Genomic DNA, 17,884 nt, shown 5'->3' on the forward strand with positions numbered 1-17,884 from the left:
AGACAGTCGTATAGATAAAGTTATACCAAACATCTATGATGAAGATGTTGCTACCTGAATTTCTGTGATATCCAGTGAAGGTCCTTCATACTTTGTCTTCAATTGCCAACACTCCAAGCTGAGTACAATTTGTCATCAATATGAAGTCTACAGCTGGCTGGCTTTGTTGCTGTAAAACTGTCATTTGTTGCTACAAGCCTCCAGATAAATAATGTACAATCTGCTGTCTGGAGAAGACCTCTATGACACTTGAAGGCAATCAAATGATGCTGTAGACTACTATCTGGACTGTAAATGAACTGTGACCACATTCAGCGCAGGGCTTTGTCTCTCTTGGACCAATCAAATTCCAGATATGTGACGTCACCTGTGTTGAAGCCAAATGATCATTGTGAAATCTTATGCAGTCGGTCATTTCTTCGTCAGCACTCGGCCTTGTCCGTAACTCTGTTATTCAGCTAGTCCTGGAGTTACATGAGTGAACATGTGTATAGATGACTGAGAAGAAAGGCTAAAAAATCTTCACTGTTTAATACATCAGAGCTTTCTCGAATGTTGTCTAACAATGTTTGATTCTGGTGTGCACCTCTTTCTTCCATGATCATCACTTCCTTCAAGTTGAGCATGACTTCCCTGGCAACCTCTTCAATTCCTCAGCTGAAAATGGTAGTAATCTGGGTAAGTAGCACTGAAAAGATCAGCATTCAGCCATGTCTGCTGGCATCCATGCGCAAATGTTCTGGGTGTGAGTTCCTCCAGGTGTTGTCTCTTTGTGAATGGGCCTGATGGGTGTCCTTCTGAAAAACCTCCATTTGCAAATGCACTCTCCGTATGCATTGGTTTCTATGAGAGTAATCCTCCTTGCGTGAGTGCTTTTGAGCATGCATGCATGTATGCCCCTGACGAGGATGTAGATCCGTGTCTGATGGTGATGATGATCTATAGCTCAATCAGTAGTGTGCTGGAGAATGACTTGATGCATGTGGCGAATCCTTCCTGCTAGAGTGCTGTAAGTGCATGGATGCTCCTTCATTGACTGCTACAGCTGAGCCTCTTCAGATCTTCATAGTGTCTGCAAAGAGTTGTCTTTGCTACCATATCTGGTACCAGATGTCTGCATTGATAGAACGTCCTCTGTAGACCGATGTGCTGATCCCATTGTCACAGCTGCAGATCTTGTTGTTGTAGTCTGCTGTGATGCCTTGCTGATGACTGTAATCGCAGATGGTAGTATCGAAGGCTCATGAAAGATGTCTGCTTCATCTGGAGGTACAATCTCCCCATACAAGAATATTGAAGTAGAGTTTGAATACAACTTCAACAATTCTCTGGGCACTGATGTCTTGTCCTCTGTGACAAAGTACATCTCTGTTTCTCCAAAGACACCCACTCTGTAGACTTGGATGTTTCCTCCACTATGCCAGAGACCTGCCCCCATGCGATTCACTGGAAGTATCAGCAGAAGTTACTAACACACGTTACTAGCACAATCACCAGTTTTACCAGACATAGCTTGAGAGTATCTTCTAACCCTGTCCTTTTCGCGTCTTTGGACAGAAAATAAATAAAGATTAAATTCTGTTTCAGATAAATTCTCACAAGTTTTACAGTGAATGCTGGAGAAACAAATATTGTAGCATGAAGAGCATAATAAATGCAGGTCAGCAATTTTAGGACATAATGATAATATGTACACACCAAAAGCCGTATAGGGCAAAAGTATGGATGTAGGGACCACAGGTGCTTCCACAACCATTCACTAGGGTGATGGAGGAGAGAGTGACAAGCATGGCCATTCAGGTGACTGATAAAGGTGCTAAATTATGAAGTGAGGTTACATCCTCTTCAAAGAAGGGAACTTCAAGGGATTTCAAGTGTTCTACAACTATTCGCATAGAAGGAATAGACAAGCATAATAAGCATGAGTCAAGATAAGGAGAAATATGTATATTTTTGCAGGCAGATGGACAGTAAATATCCATTTTCATACCACTGCAAAACTTGAGGGATAATAATCTTGAATGTGACATTAAATCATCTTCCAGATCACCCCACCTGGCCCTTTTGACAGTTTACAGTATCAAAATAAAACAATAATTAGTTGAATAGCATCAACTTTTTTAAATTTAAATTTAGTTATACAGTTTGTTAATTGTTTAACACCATACCCATTAGTATTCCTGCTAAAAGACAAGACAATCTAGTGATTACATCCTTAGCATCACTGATGCACTGACGAAAACAAGAAGGAAAACATAATCAGGGACTTGAATCCAAGTTGATAGTGTGACTTACAGATGCTACCTATGCCCCTGATCAATGTCAATAAGGTTTTCTTCACTTACGTCCTCCAGTACTTCATCACCTTCCTGTGCAACTCCTCTGCCCTGTGGTAGTTCCCGCTATCACAGTCACAACAGGCAAGGTAGTATTGGAACTCTGCTAGAAGCTGCAGGCGGTCAGATTCCTCCTTCCACTTTCCCTCCAGGTTCTCCTGCAGCATACAGTCCAGACATCACACTTTATCTTACACAGCGCCTCATATAGTCCACCATTCAACATCCCTTCCCTCAAAAGCAACCAGGGATCTTGGTTTCTCCTTTTTCCTCCATATTCTAGTCTTCTTATAGATCTCCCCTCTTCAAGTCCCCCATATGGATCCCTAACTTGTCCTGGAACTATATCCTTTAATATATCTCCATCACAAAGATGCTCATCTAAGTTTCTACCTATTTCCCCTTGGTCTCCAGTAAGCAAATCCTTTCATACTTCTCCTATCCCAGCATCTCATTCAACTCAGATCCCCTGCATAACACCTAATCCAGTAAGGCCCAATGGATAAATACAATTAGTTAAAAAGGTTTTCACGTTTTGCACTCATACCAGTAATTCTGTAATGCGGTTCAGGATCGTGATACTTCCCTCATTGCAACCAGTCAAGTCAATGAAGAACCTCAAATTTTCCAGTTGGAAAAATAGCTGAAACAGTGAAAATAATTTATTATTACCCATATGGGTGAGGAGATCCTACCTAATATTTTTTTCTATCTTTGCTACAGTTTTGCAATTTAGTGATTATTGACGTTGATTGCTTGATCGTATATTTGTACATTTTCACTGAATGCCAGAACTACTTTAACAACACTGCATTCATTCATAATATTGCATTAATGCATTGATAAACTGACGGTGCTGTCATGGCACTGATTCAAGATTTTAAAATAAGAACCAAAAACCGACAGGATTTAAATTTTGATGCTTATATAATCCTTCTTTTCACACTTCATTAACAATATGATGTTGTTTACTTAACAACAATTGTTATAGTAAAAAAATGTCTAATCGGATTTTGTAAACAGACATGGCTACCCACTTAACTGCAATCAACGTCAATGACCTGGTCAAGGTAGATAGATAAATTACTGGGCTTGAAATGAGACTAACACAATCACTAAATTCCTTTTGTGTGTATGTAATAACTCCGGACATAGTGACATGAAAGTTGCATGGTATATATGACTGAAAGTGTTGCCAGAAATGATATCGAGCGAGTCAGAGTCCACTCTTACAGAAGAGAATCATAAATTACTTACTGCATGGTGACCTTTGCCTTCAAATCGAAAACAAAACTCTTGACAGGTTTTGTTCCTGCTTTTGAACATGACATTGAACACATTTAGGCAGCTAATAAGAAATGCTGTCGATTTGGACTCGGACTTGAGTTAGAGTTATCGTTTCTGACAAGGACAAAGACATGAGCCCAAACAAGGTCACAGTCCATTTGAGCAAAATGCTGACAAACTTTCATAATTGTGTATCATCCTCTTATACAATATGTTCACCATTCCTGCATTTTATTGTTTCCTTGCAGATTTTCACTGTTTTAGAAGTTAACATATAAACAACTTGGCAGGTTTTTGCTGTTTTGTATTCAACAACAGTCACCTGCATTCAGACACAAGTAGACCAGATCAACATAGTTCTGATCTACAACTAAATATTGAATATGTGATTCTACTTGTTGAAAATAATGTGAAACTTCATAAGAGGTGTGGTTAATAAAAAGCAATCAAATGAATTTGGAAACTGTGGTGGCATGTGATCCTGTTTATAGAGCTTAGGTCACGAATCAGTTGAAGTTAAGCAGTGTCCACCTAGGAGAGTTCTTGGATGTGTGACTGTTTGTCAGTTTAACTCCTGAGAGTTTCTAGGACTTCAGTCCTGCCCCAAATGAAGCACATGTGATACATGTGATCTCACCTAAGGCAAGTGAGTTCACCCAGCAGAAAATGAGTACTTTGTTGGATAGTCATGTGACTATAACCCTCTAGCCCAAAATGGAATGCATAGGTTATCGGGGGGATTCTGACAAGCACCGTGAGCAACCACATGATGTTTGGAGACAGTAGAATATGACTTGGTAGTAGTAACTGTGTTGTTTTTCATACTGTATTCTACAATGCTGTATTGTGACTTGAATGCTTGAGCAGACACCTACAGATAGTCAAGCACTGATACATGTGAACAATCAAGTACTGACAGACATAACCAGTCAACTAGACATCTAACAACAGTCAAGCACTGACATAAAGCAACAGCCATATGTCAGATTTAATCAACATTCAACTCATACAACAGTAGATAGTAATTGCTTAGCTTGTGATTCAGGCACCATGATCAGTGTGACTTACTCTTTGCCCAGGAGGCTTTGACTGATCCTTGGGTTCAATGATGTTGTCATTTTCCAGGCAGTAAACATCAACAAGTGCCTTGTCAAATGACCTCACATACATGTCAGCGATGTCAGTAAACGTGTGACCAGTTGATTTCCACAACTCGAAAAGCTCATATTCATTCTTTCTGTAACAGAAGCAGAAGAATTACAGTGTAATGAACAGTAGAGGAAATGTGTATGCATAGACCATATACATGAGATATGACGTATTTAGTTCATGATTCCTCATTTTTCCTTATCCTGACTCATGCTTAACTGCTTATCTCCTCTCCCTCTTCCAAATGGTTAGTGGAAAATTTAATCCCTTTAAATTTCCCTAGAAGCAAACACATAATTTCTCACCCTGAGCCACCTCCTTTTCCCACCAAAAGTGTCCATGTGACTGTGAACACCTCAAACCTCACTCTCTCCTTATTCGTCCAAGCAGACAGTTCCAGACTTATACTTCCTTTACCTTTGGATATATAACTCAAATACTGCTGTGAATGTATTTATAAGACTGTTGTTCATCATATTTGCAACAAAATTTGTAATTTAATGTACATGTTTTCACCTTATTTCAGCTGAGTGTTCACATATGTAAACATTGCCAACATCACCTGCAGCACTTGGTTCACAGCCCTGTGGTTCTTCTACTGCTATTTTGGGGGTTTGATTATGCATTGATATTGTTTAAGTTGTACTATTATCACATTTTGTGCATATGCTTGTACTTTACCATTTTGTTCACCTGTCTTATTTATTCATAACCTCGTGTCTATGATGTTATTGCAGTAAAAGTTGCACTACCATTGCATTTAGTGGCAGAGGTAACAGTTCATACCTCAGGTAAAAGGAAGTCCTCTCCAGTCATAACCCCACTGAAATATAAGAAGACACGGTCATCCTCATCAGGGAAACAGTCCTCATCATCCAGGCATTCCTCTAGATCATCGCAATCGGCAAAATCTATGAAACTGGTGAGTCATATCTGTTAGCAGTTGTCTCTGAGAATTGTGCTGGCACCTGATGTAGCAGTTGACGCATCCAGTTACGATGACCCACCAGTACTGGAGTCTTTGATGCGTCTTTGCAGAGATCATCTGGGGCTATCTTGACGGCAACACAACTGAGAGGCGTCTCATCACTGATATTATCTGTAGTCCTCATCGGGATCACTGCTTCCTTTGAGGGGCAGTCAAGGGGGGCATTTTTGATCTAGCAGTAGCAGATATCTATGGAGAACACGCCAGCCTTTAGAAAATGCTACGCTAATTTTTATCACTACCGCAGCATAAACTGTCTTGTCAGCTACCCTGTTCCTCTTTGTCACTTCCATTAATTACTGTTTATGACATTTATGGCCTTTATTGTTCATCCCCCTTGGCTGTGTCTGTCATTACCTCAACTGTAGAAGGAAATGCTATTGTTTCTCTATCTGTCCATTGTTGAATCTTTTCCTGTCCTTGTTAAAAACTGTATATACATGTATGCTCACATCTATTCTGAATGTGAGTGTGGAGTTCGGTATTCCAACTGTCTGTGTAGGGATGACAGCAAGCAGGATTATGCTGCTTGTAGGAAAGGCCTTGGGGTTGAGCTGGAAGTCCGCTCACTTCATTGATGTATACTTGTTTGTCATGTCTTGTGTAAGCAACTAAAGAAGTCAAAAGATACTACGCCTTCGTCTTCATCAAAGTATTCATTTGTCTTCGTCAACATACTCTTCATCTAATACCAAACTAATTCGACGCACCAACCATACACTACACGTTGACAACAGCATGAGTCAGGATAAGTATAAAATATCAATTTCATCATAAAAGTTACATATTTCAGGACATACCTAACCAGGAAGTAAAACATGAGCAGATCAGTCAGTGTTGTAGTCAGACCATCTTTGTCATCTATCGCCTTCTGTAACCATGACAACTCCAAAGCAGGCCTCCTCAACAATGATTCAGCAGGTCTGGGATAAATGTCAAATGCCTGTAAACATATCAATAAGAATTGCAGGATTCACAAAATACCAACCAAATGAAATATTTCTAACTTCACTATCTACACACATTAATTGATATGAAAACACTGACAACTTAGTAGTACAACTTACCTTTCGCTTCTTATCAAAGTAGCTGATGAGACATTTCACACTGGTTAATCTGCAAAGACACATACATTTAATATATCTGAACCCTGACTTTAAGTAGATTAAACTATGCTGTAAAAGACTGACGATTTTTTTTATTTCAGTCTTTCTTGTAAATAGTATGAAACTTCATGTCCCTAAACATGCTTAGTACTGAGTTACTATAAGCCGCATTTAGTATGACAATGTTAACCATTCTAAGTAAACTTAGGCACTCAGTATTATTAATTACACTGTTACACTAAGTCTAACAAACCCTAGAAGATTCTGAATGCTATTTTCCGTATGATCACTTCTGGGTGATGCACATGGAACACACCACAACAGTGAGTTTACAACTGCCGAAAATAGCAATTTTGTCAATATTCAAGGATGTCAGCTTGTGGAAATATTATAAGTTGTTCACTGGTCTCAAGGGGTTCAGTGGCATAAAACTAAATCTACTCATTCGCTCATACCTATTCTGACACATTATACCAAAGTTTGATAAACACAAGATAATAGGTAAATTCTAACACAAAATATGAGGTACAAGGGATATGTTTTAGACACAGATTATCACCCAATATGAGAAGCACAAGGTCAAGAAGTCTATTGTGACCTGGAATCCCACAGGGTGAGAAGCACAAGGTCAAGATGTATATTCTGACCCGGAATCCCACAGGGTGAGAAGAACAAGGTCAAGATGTATATTCTGACCTGGAATCCCACAGGGTGAGAAGCACAAGGTCAAGAAGTCTATTCTGACCTAGAATCCCACAGGGTGAGAAGCATGAGATCCCAAGCCTCTTATCTGACCTAAAGTAGTATAACACCTACAAGTTTGAAGTACTGGAGATCTTTTCTGATCCTGAATCACAAAATGAGAGTACCACAAGGTCCTGAGGCTCTATTCCGATCTGAAATCACTAAACAGTATTTCCTACCTGTCTTCAGTTGAGTTCAAGTATCTCTCTGCTACAGCATTACCAAGCTCGGAGAAAGAGAAACTGAAAATAAAGAGTAGAAACTCAGGTTGTCTCTTCTTTTTTGTATACATAGCTAGGAATGCGCAGTATTACAGGTATGTCTGTATATCACATTACACTTTTCAAACCATACATATCGCTATATCTTTTCAGGAAACAGGTATTTGGGGTAAAGTTTTTGTGATTATCTCTATGGTGGGAATAAAAATCTGCACACTTTCAATAACAACAAATGTTTTCCTTTGTTATTCAGTTACAACACAGCATACTGTAATGCAACAAATGGTATAAAAAGGAAAACAGAATTTTGAGATTGTTGTTATCAGAACCATAACATGTATGTTTAGGGTCCCATAATGTAGGAAATAGGATCAACATATACAGTGTCACTTACTGTGAAACACTAAAGTTCCCAAGGCATTGCGATATGGGTACCTGAATATTGCAGTACATCATTTGTGAATGCACAGCCCTACCCAATCTAATTGCATTATTTTATACACATATGGTAACTGTTCCTGACACATATACTTCATCGTATGAAAAAGCTATTGCTGACATATTCCGAGGATCAAAGTTTTACTTTTCCTAAAGCCTTTATGGATAAAAAGTTCTTGTTCCCTGCCATATCTTTAGGAAGACAACATTTCGGAGTGTATTTTTACTCTCTTATTGGAGGAATGAAACACTAGGAAACAGATACATTGTAGTTACACAAGTACATATGATAAGAATAACAACACAAAAGTCAGCAGATAAACAATGCTAAACTGGTACGGGGGATGGAGGAATGGGAGTCAGGCAACATTAATCCAGGCATGGATGATGAGATAACTATGGCTGCATTTAACAATGGAAATTACAATAAACAACAGGCAGCCATGAATTAATCTAGACCTAATCAAGACAAGGACATGGAAGCCAGCACTGTTAATTAGATTAACTAGTCCCAAGTGCTAGACAGATGCATTCTCTGACATAATGAGAATATTGCAAATAGTGGCATAAAATCAAAGTCACTCATTCACTCTATTACAACCTTTTATGAGAAAACAATCTCACATTATAAAGATGGGAAACAAAATAAACCAGATTTAAGCTTTAAATAGTCTGTCATTCATGTGAAGTAAGAAACTGGCTGAAAAGTTTCATCCAGCAATAACATTTCATGACTTGGAGACCAACATTCCAAAGGTTAGAGATGAGTACATGGCTGTCTAAATAAACCAAGACAGGAACAGAGAAAACACTGACTGACATTACAAACTTTATCCCATACTGCTGGGTACAATGGATTACTTGAGGCTGATTCTACTCTGGTATCTACTTGGGGTTCACTATAAGGATGACTGGCTTCAAGACCTTTATTCATTCCATTATGGCTACTGTGCCAGTGGCAAAAGTTTCTTTGTTGCTAAAAACAGAAATACTATGTATTGATAATTTAATGCAGCATATTCAGAAAAAAATGAATAGAAAATATTTTCAGCTATGAGAATACAAACATTTCATGGCAGCAATGTTGATCAGAGCCAAACACTGACCTGATCAGACCTGACTGGATAACAACATACTGTTCCAAGGCAAAGTACAATGGTGACCACACATGGAGAGAGATATCCAGTATCTCCTTGAGTTCTATCTCTGTTAGACCTTCATGAGACACTTGAAGCAATTTCAGTACCTACAACAAATAACTGAACAGTTAGTTCCATCCTTCCTACATAAAACAAACTGCTGTACAAATCATGACTGTCCACCTTTGCATAACATCACACTTCACCTAACTATGTCATACTTTGTATTTTTCATCATTGGTACCTGGATGTTATGTAGATGCTGAACAATATCCCTTTGTTAACTAGTCAAATATTTATCTATTAATATATCAGCTCCACACAGCTGTTGCATTACCACATTCGTGCCCATCTGCTTTGTTATCAGTCTAGAGTTTAACAATCCAATGAACAACATCTACTTGTTAACCACCCCTGTAGAACATCTGGTTTGTTAATCACCCTCTGCAGAAATTCTGATGTTAACCACATCTGTAGAACATCTGGATGTTAACCATCTCTGTAGAACATCTGGATGTTAACCATTTCTGTAGAACATCTGGATGTTAACCAATCTCTGTACATATGGTTGTTAACCACCCTCTGTACACCATAAGGTTTGTTAACCACCCTCTGTACACCATAAGGTTTGTTAACCACCCTCTGTACACCATAAGGTTTGTTAACCACCCTCTGTACACCATAAGGTTTGTTAACCACCCTCTGTACACCATAAGGTTTGTTAACCACCCTCTGTACAACATCTGGTTGTCACCCACCTGTTGTACAACATCTGGTTGGTCTTCTGTGTTGTAATCTGACTCCAGTCTCTCCAGGACTTTCATACAAAGATCTCGAATGCTGCAAATAGATCATTGTCTAGACATTAAATTAACCCAGATGGCATTTGAGTGATATGGATCAGTAATCAGTGGGAGATCCTCTGTATTTGCATACAGCTCCATGGTTTATGAAACTTCCTATCTCTCATACAGCTCCATGGTTTATGAAACTTCCTATCTCTCACAACTCCAAAAGAATAGCTGAACACCATACTTACCTATTTGATGTCAAAAGGTCGTTTATCTTTTCATCCAGTTTCCGAAATGACCCAAACACAGAGAGTTCCTGTAAGTCAGAGAGAAAAGGCAACAGTGGTGATACAAAGCTTTTGACCTCAAAAATGGTGAGCATGGCATCACAATGATAGTTAAGTACAGATATCATCTGATTTCTGAAGCAAATCCTCTGATGTGCAGGCATATTGTGAGGTTGGCGGATAAGTGGATAGGAAGGGATTTTGTTTTAGTCCAGATCATGGAAAAACAGTCACAACTCGTATTTGCAAAAAGGTAAGCATGTGTTGCCCTACTGGTTGCAGGCACTCACACAATCTGTAGAGTAAGTAAAGTAAGTGTTTTGTTTCCTGATTCAGCTCAACAGTATTCTACCATACCAACTACCATATGACTTGAATCTGTAAACAAACCAGATGATCAAGTGATGGACTAGAAAATCCAGTGACACAACTCACTTAATGATACCCATCTGCTTTGCAATGTCCTCAAATGTTGAAAGTGCAAGCAAAACATAAACACAGAATTTTATCTGCGGTGCTCAAGAGCAGTGAAGCAGTGCCTTGTATATAAGTAAAGAAAAAGTTTTGTTTTGTGCAACACAACTAATGGTGGTCTGAAATTACTTACAGCTATGATAATCTTAAGGAAGAGGGCATTTTTAGTCAGATCTTTTTCAACAATCTTCTGCAGCTGTTCTTTGGACAACTCTTTTCCACTCGCCTTCAGAGTTTCCTGTGTACAAAACACAAAAATGGACAATACCTACACATTTTTATTGAGGTTCTCCATTCAGATCCAGACAAACAAGACAATGCCTTCACATTCTCAGTAAGGTTCTCTGTACAGATGCACACAAACAAGACAATGTTTTCACATTCTTACATATGTATTCTGTACAGACATGGACAAACAAGACAATGTCTCCATATTCTCAGATAGGTTCTCTGTACATATGCAGACAAAGACAACAATGTCTTTATATTCTCACTGAGGATCTCTGTACAGACATAGACAAATAAGACAATGTCCTCAAATTCTGACTGAGGTTCACTGTACATCTGCAGACAAACAAGGCAATCTCTTCACATTGCCAGACAGGTTCTCTGTACAGATCTAGACAAGCATGACAATGTCTTCACATCCTCATTGAGGATGTCTGTACTGATGTAGACAAACTACGCAATGTCTTCTTTTCTTCAGAGATCCCTGGCTACACTAGGACAACTGCACAATACCTTCCCACTCTTTCAAACATCCCTGTCTTCATTGTACATGCTAGACAATGCCCTCCACACAAATCAGACAGAGAAGAGACTCTTACCATACATATCTGTTTCCTGTCTTCCATTTGTAGACCCTCTAGGGTAATCTTCTGGTACATCCTTGCAGTCACAAGCTCCTCGATAGTACCCGGCTCAGTGTCCAAAACTGACACAACAATCTTCACATTATCTGGAATTTTGTCTGGCAACCAGGACACAGGCTGCACAAAAAAATTACACTATCACATGCTGTAACTCATCAAACATATAAAATCATATTAACACATAAATATGCATTTGTTATAGTTAAAAAATTATTTCATACTTAACCTGACTCATGCTGTTTGCTTCTCTTTCCTTTAACACAAGATATAGTGGAAACATTCTGTAATAATAATTCATTTGAATAGCACCATCTGTCTAGTTGCTCACTGGCGCATATGTAGGAGTCAGGAGAATGAGAGAGGAAAATGATTAAATATTGTAAGCAGTTCTGAACAGGAGGGTTTTCATCGGGATTTTAAAAGTGGAATAACACACGGTGGCTTTGAGTTCTAATTGCAGCCTATGCATTGCTAGTGTTGACCTTGGTATATTAGCAATATTATCATTATTATTATATGATATTATTATTATAAGATATTTATATAGCACACATATCCATGCAACTATTGCTTGCTCAAGGCGCTAGTATGTGTTTCCCTCGATCATTGGATGTCCATCTCAATGTCATTTTGTATTATCAGTATCAACTTCCTGGGGAGTATACAACTCTTGCTGCCACTCAGCACACCAAGTTTTATTGTGGCTCTCTGATCCTATCGAGGTACCCAATTTACAGCTGGGCAGACTGGGCCAAATAGTCACTGTACCTTGTCCAAGTTTACTGCATGTTGCTGTACCTGCAACTAAGGTGCATGTATGTATTCATGTGGCCATCATCTGGTCATATACCAACGGATTCGTGGGTTCCTTTAAGTGCACAGGGTTGTGTACTGCACACTAGGGGTTGCTGCAACATTGAGTGAGTCTGCACACAAAGTTTACTCCAAAGCTTTTACTCTCAGTTACAGGTGGGCTCGATCCTGACACTTCAACCTCGCTGGATCACTAGCCTGGTGCTTTAGCCCACCACACCCCAGCAATATCTTGGTTGGGGACACCAGAAATGGGCTTCACAGTTCTGATGTGAACTTTGGGTATTCTTCTGTGCAACCATCATCTTAAGAAAACATTTTCTCTCGGTCTGATTGAGGATTCATTAATGGTGTATGAATAAACGATCTTCCAGAAGCAGTATTTAGTTGAGCTTACTATCTTGTAGGCTGCAAGTCCTGGATTTCACATTGCTCATAAGTGAGTAATGGTCACCAACCTCTTGGTATATGCATCTTGTGAAGTTGGATTGAAAAGAGGTGTAGGTATTAACTGATCTTTGGTGGTCCTCGAGTCTTGTCACAGTTTGAGAAATTGCTTTACTGCGAATAAAGTCAATGTCATAATGTCTTCACCTTTAATACAGTAGGTATCAGCAGGAGATGAATTCTTTAAGGGTGAAGATCTGAAATGTTGTATGGTAACAAGCAGTAGTAACAAAGGTGATAGAATCACCCACCACAACTTGTCAAATCAAACTTGAAGTAACTGAAATGAAGGTCATAATTTAAGATGAATGTGAACAAAAAGAGAATCTCTCTTGGTATCTTGCTCTGTTCAAACACATAAATATTTTCATGACTCACTTGACTTGAATGTCATGCTGCATAAAATTTGCAAAAAGCTAGTAATAAAGATACTGTTTATCAAAACAGACTTTCAAGACGAAGAAAATCCAATGAACTGTTCTTGAGATATCTTCGTGACAATCTTAACATGTTGAAAGTGCTGCAGTGATGTTAAAAATTATGTGATGGTCACCATAATCAATTATGTCCTGCACCTTCCTTCGATAAAGCTTGGTGTCAAATATTAAATCCAGGCAGTGATTCTTGACATAGCTTGCTGACAAGATTAACATGCAGGTTAACATACTGAAAGTAATGCCGTAACCACCATAATTCTACCATGGTCAGCAAAATCAAACGAGCCCTGGACATTCCCTAGATCAAGCTTGGTTTAACATGAATATAAATTTTAAGATATATATGTATTGTGCTGTCTTCCCAAATGCTCTTTGAAGGAGTTGTATCCCTTGATAAGTGCAGGAAATATCATTTTTCTCTCTGATACTTTTTGTAAAAACTACTCTAGGATTTCTGGGGAAGGATGGGTAAGCTTTTACCTCAAGTGTTGAGGTAGTATTTTAAGAATTATACTGTCATTTTTGAGATCACTTCTAGTAAATGGCACTTCAGATGACCTCATGATGATGAGTGTCATGGTGCGAAGACATCACTTCTTCAACACTTCTTTATTTTGTCCTCTATAGGAAGATAAACTCTCATTCCTGCTTGGATATTTTAGTTTCATTTATTTTAGACTAGTTTCCAAGTTTTAGTTGTCTACTATTTGAGGGGTTTAGACTCCACAACACACATCACAACAATTGTCCTCAGACCCATACAGACTCATCTTTAGAGATGATGTCAGCTGTCTTCTGATTTCTGGCATCTCATATCAAAAGACAAACATGTAGGTCTCTTACACATGTTTTCTCAATAAGGAAGGTTTTCTCTACCTGAAGGCTGTCAGACGTCACTTTACACTATCCATAACCACCTACACCCATTTGACCCAGGAGAACTTCAGAAATGTTTGAAACAAGACTCTGGATGGATTCTTATGGAATGTGATAGAGGAAACATTCAGTGCAAGTAGCTCTGACGGCTGTAGCCAAGGGCAGAATGGATATAGTCTTCCAAGCAAGTTGGGATAGTGATGTTTTGTCCATGGGTTTGAACATATGGTTTAAAGACTACTGATAAATCCCACGTAAAAGTGATTTGCTGTTTTTGTATATCCTCCAGTTCAAACAGCCATAGAAGGCTAGTAAGGATCAGGTCTTTCCCAATATATATTCCTGGCTTGGTGACTGATGGAAGTGCTAAGTGATAGCCTTTAGAAGTTGCATACTGAAAAGAAAGAAAGTAGGTCTGAAAACCATTATTGTGGATCTGCTGGAGGTTAAGCCCCACAAAGTTTTCTGTGGACCTCACATAGTCTGTTCCTGATGAACACTTGGCAAAAGGGCTTCCTTCACTGAAGTCTCAAGTGCAAAGGCACACTGAAGAAATGTGGTTGAAGTCTGTTGTCTGGAAGCTGTAGGTGCTGACCTCTCTCTTTTGGTGTTCAACATTTGCCACTATGGTTTGTTCCCCTGAAGGTGAAGAACCTTTTCCTTAGGCCTCACTTGTCTATATGCCCATGCACTCCTTGCTGCTCTCCTAATTAGGCAATTACCAAAACCCAAATTGAAGCATACAGCATACTCCACTTAGTACCAAACCATGTGACTACCTCTGAATCCTCATTTTCTTGAAGCCACCATCATAATCTGAGTTATAGGGAGGCAGGACAGGCATCCTGTTACAACTGCATGCAATCTATGCATGTGATGGGTTCTTTGGCGCCCCTTAGCTTACTAAGTATGATGACTCCCATCGAGATCAGTGCTCCCGAGTGATGTGATATTCAACAAGTCTGGTCTCACCATGATTTACAATACCCCAGTAATTACAGTCTTTCAACAAATAATCTGGTCAACCCTTGCTTCAAAACAGACCCACAGACACTATCACATAGAGAATGAAAGGGAAACTGAATTGGAAAGCTCACAAGTTCTAACATTCAGCTCTGAAACACCATCAAATTTATCCTCACTCCATTACACAGGCTTAGTCAAAGGATGTGTCCAGCAACGTAAGAGCTAGGATGAAGTCCACTAGTGTTATTGTTCCATATAATACACATCAGCAAGCATGACTGACACCTCTGCATCGCAATGCAACACTGTGTCAAGTTTATCTAGTCACAATTTGGTGACAGTATCCCAGCGCCTTAGTAATGATATCAAGTAAAGTATTTCTTGAACCATAAAGATACAGGTAAAAAGATTGACATAAGGTTCAGATTTTATTCAGTATTTTTGAGGAAGCAGAAGACTGAATGTGGTACCCTGACAGAACAGAATGACAAGCCTTCAGTAGCTTCAGGCCTAAGCATTATGGAAAACAGATGGGATGAAGAACATTTGATCCAGCTGCCCTTCCAAATCAATTTTCTGAATGAAGTCCCAATGGAGAGAATGAAAATCTTGCCATGTTTCTTCCGCTTGAACCTGTCATGGCAGACGTCAAGCAGTAGCCAAACCTACAGTGAATCCATGTCTCCTGAGGGTCATAGTCTCTGGTGACCAGATGACAAGGGACAACAGAAAGGTTTAAAGTTGGAGATATGAAATATCTGGACTGGGCCCTGAGTCTGAGTGGAGATCTTTGTACCCATAGTATTAGTCAAATCTGAGTTCTCCTTGCCATCAGCTTCTGATTTACTCTGGGTAGTAGAGCTATAGGGGGGAAAACATTCGTGTTGAGATCCTTCCAAGATACTGTCAGCACATTCAAGATACCACACCAGAGGGTCTGAAATGGGAGCTACAAACTTGGGAAGCTGGTAGTTGAACCTTGTGGCAAACAGATCTACTTTGGATCCTGATGATGGGTAGATCATTAACAGGAAAAAATGAGGAAGTATCATCCAATCTGTTGGTGACAGGTGGTGGCAGCAGGACTAGGGCATCAGCAATCACATTCTTTGTCGGGAATGAATCTAGCTCTGCTGACAATGTCGGGTGATCAATGAGATGATAAAATCAGTATGTCCACAATAGTAGTTTTGCCAAGCCTTTTGTGTCTGGATAGTTGATGTGATATGGTTGAGATGTCAGACTGGATCAGAAGACTGGCTGATTGTAGCTTGCTCATCTAATGTCTGATGACTAGAATTACTACTTTGAATTCCTACTTGTTGATGACGATAGTCTGGCCACTTGGTGATCGAGAAAGTGAGTGCCCCTGCCCTTGAGAGATGCAACAAGGAACAGACAATAAGCCAATGCAAAGGGCAGCATATAGACTCCAGCTTTTTTCTTTCATCCAGACACCACTGAAGGACTGGATAGTGTGGCCACTTGGTAATCAAGAAAGTGAGTGCCCCAGCCCTTGAGAAATGCAATGAGGAACATATGATGAGCCCATGTGGCTTTTCTTTCATCCAGCCCCCACTGAAGGACTGGATAGAGCAGTTCTGGTTGTTGAATAAGTTACTTAGGGTTGTTGGTCTGGAAATATGGGCAAGGTAATTATTGTATTTGCCAAAGCTGGAGTTAGACTCTGTATGTTTGGGTGTGAGCTGACAAGAGAAGTCTCACTAACTCTTACCACTGACATATGGTTCTTACCTGAGACAATCCTGGTGGGACACAGTGTTGAATCACATGTCCTAAGGGATGAACATCATCCGGTTAACTCACCCAACCACCAAAGAGGGACTGGTCAAAGTAACCGGGGAAATCATATCAGTGGCTTGATGTTCTTAGCCTGAAAGTGAGGGTTTGAGCTGAGGTGAGGAGGCCTAGCAACTCTTGAAACTGACAAAGGGATATCGCCTGATTTAGTCAAGCTACCATGACTGCGCTGATGAAGTACCAAATGTAGCAGGTCTGGTCAGTGGAGATGTCTGTGAGTCAGTCTACAGGAACATTCACATTGTAAAAATAGTCATGATGGTTGTATGATCAGCGACCATAGGAATGTCTGGCTCACCAAATGAAGTGATGATCGGCCAAATGGAGTGATGAAGGTACTAGAATCTATGCATGGGGATCATCAAACTACAGGAACATTCTCTGGGGAGATGAAGGCAGTAAAATTGGTGTCTCTCTTGGCTGGTTGATGAATCCCAAGCCGATCACTCTTACCAAGAATGGCACTGCTCACTGTCACAGGCAGTTAAAGGCTGGGATTGTTATCTACCTTGTGGGACCAAGACAAATCTTTCAGGGCACTTCATGGTCACTCTTGTCGTCAAACTTCTCAAATGAACAAATAGTAGTCCACCATTTTCAAATGATACCCATGATGTATCAGTGAAAATAGTCCAGACAACATTGTCTTTGGTTAACAGGGCAAGTCACAACTCATAACTTTGTTTTTTCTA

At 39.6% G+C, this 17,884-nt stretch overlaps 1 protein-coding gene across 1 annotated transcript in view; it reads right to left on the reverse strand.

Moving 5' to 3' along the window:
• The window catches only part of LOC137293467 (TPR repeat-containing protein DDB_G0287407-like), an 81,967-nt gene that overhangs the window by 40,896 nt on the left and 23,187 nt on the right, over positions 1-17,884 (reverse strand). The window contains exons 8-18 of the mRNA XM_067824021.1: positions 11,788-11,949; positions 11,094-11,198; positions 10,448-10,515; positions 10,167-10,248; positions 9,376-9,515; positions 7,790-7,852; positions 6,828-6,876; positions 6,561-6,703; positions 4,692-4,860; positions 2,884-2,979; positions 2,346-2,494 (exon numbers count right to left, since the gene is read on the reverse strand). Of these exons, the coding sequence (XP_067680122.1) occupies positions 2,346-2,494; positions 2,884-2,979; positions 4,692-4,860; positions 6,561-6,703; positions 6,828-6,876; positions 7,790-7,852; positions 9,376-9,515; positions 10,167-10,248; positions 10,448-10,515; positions 11,094-11,198; positions 11,788-11,949 (1,226 nt within the window). The remainder of the gene's footprint in view (positions 1-2,345; positions 2,495-2,883; positions 2,980-4,691; positions 4,861-6,560; positions 6,704-6,827; positions 6,877-7,789; positions 7,853-9,375; positions 9,516-10,166; positions 10,249-10,447; positions 10,516-11,093; positions 11,199-11,787; positions 11,950-17,884) is intronic.

Source organism: Haliotis asinina, chromosome 8, assembly GCF_037392515.1.
Source record: "Haliotis asinina isolate JCU_RB_2024 chromosome 8, JCU_Hal_asi_v2, whole genome shotgun sequence".
Taxonomy (NCBI): Eukaryota; Metazoa; Mollusca; class Gastropoda; order Lepetellida; family Haliotidae; genus Haliotis; species Haliotis asinina.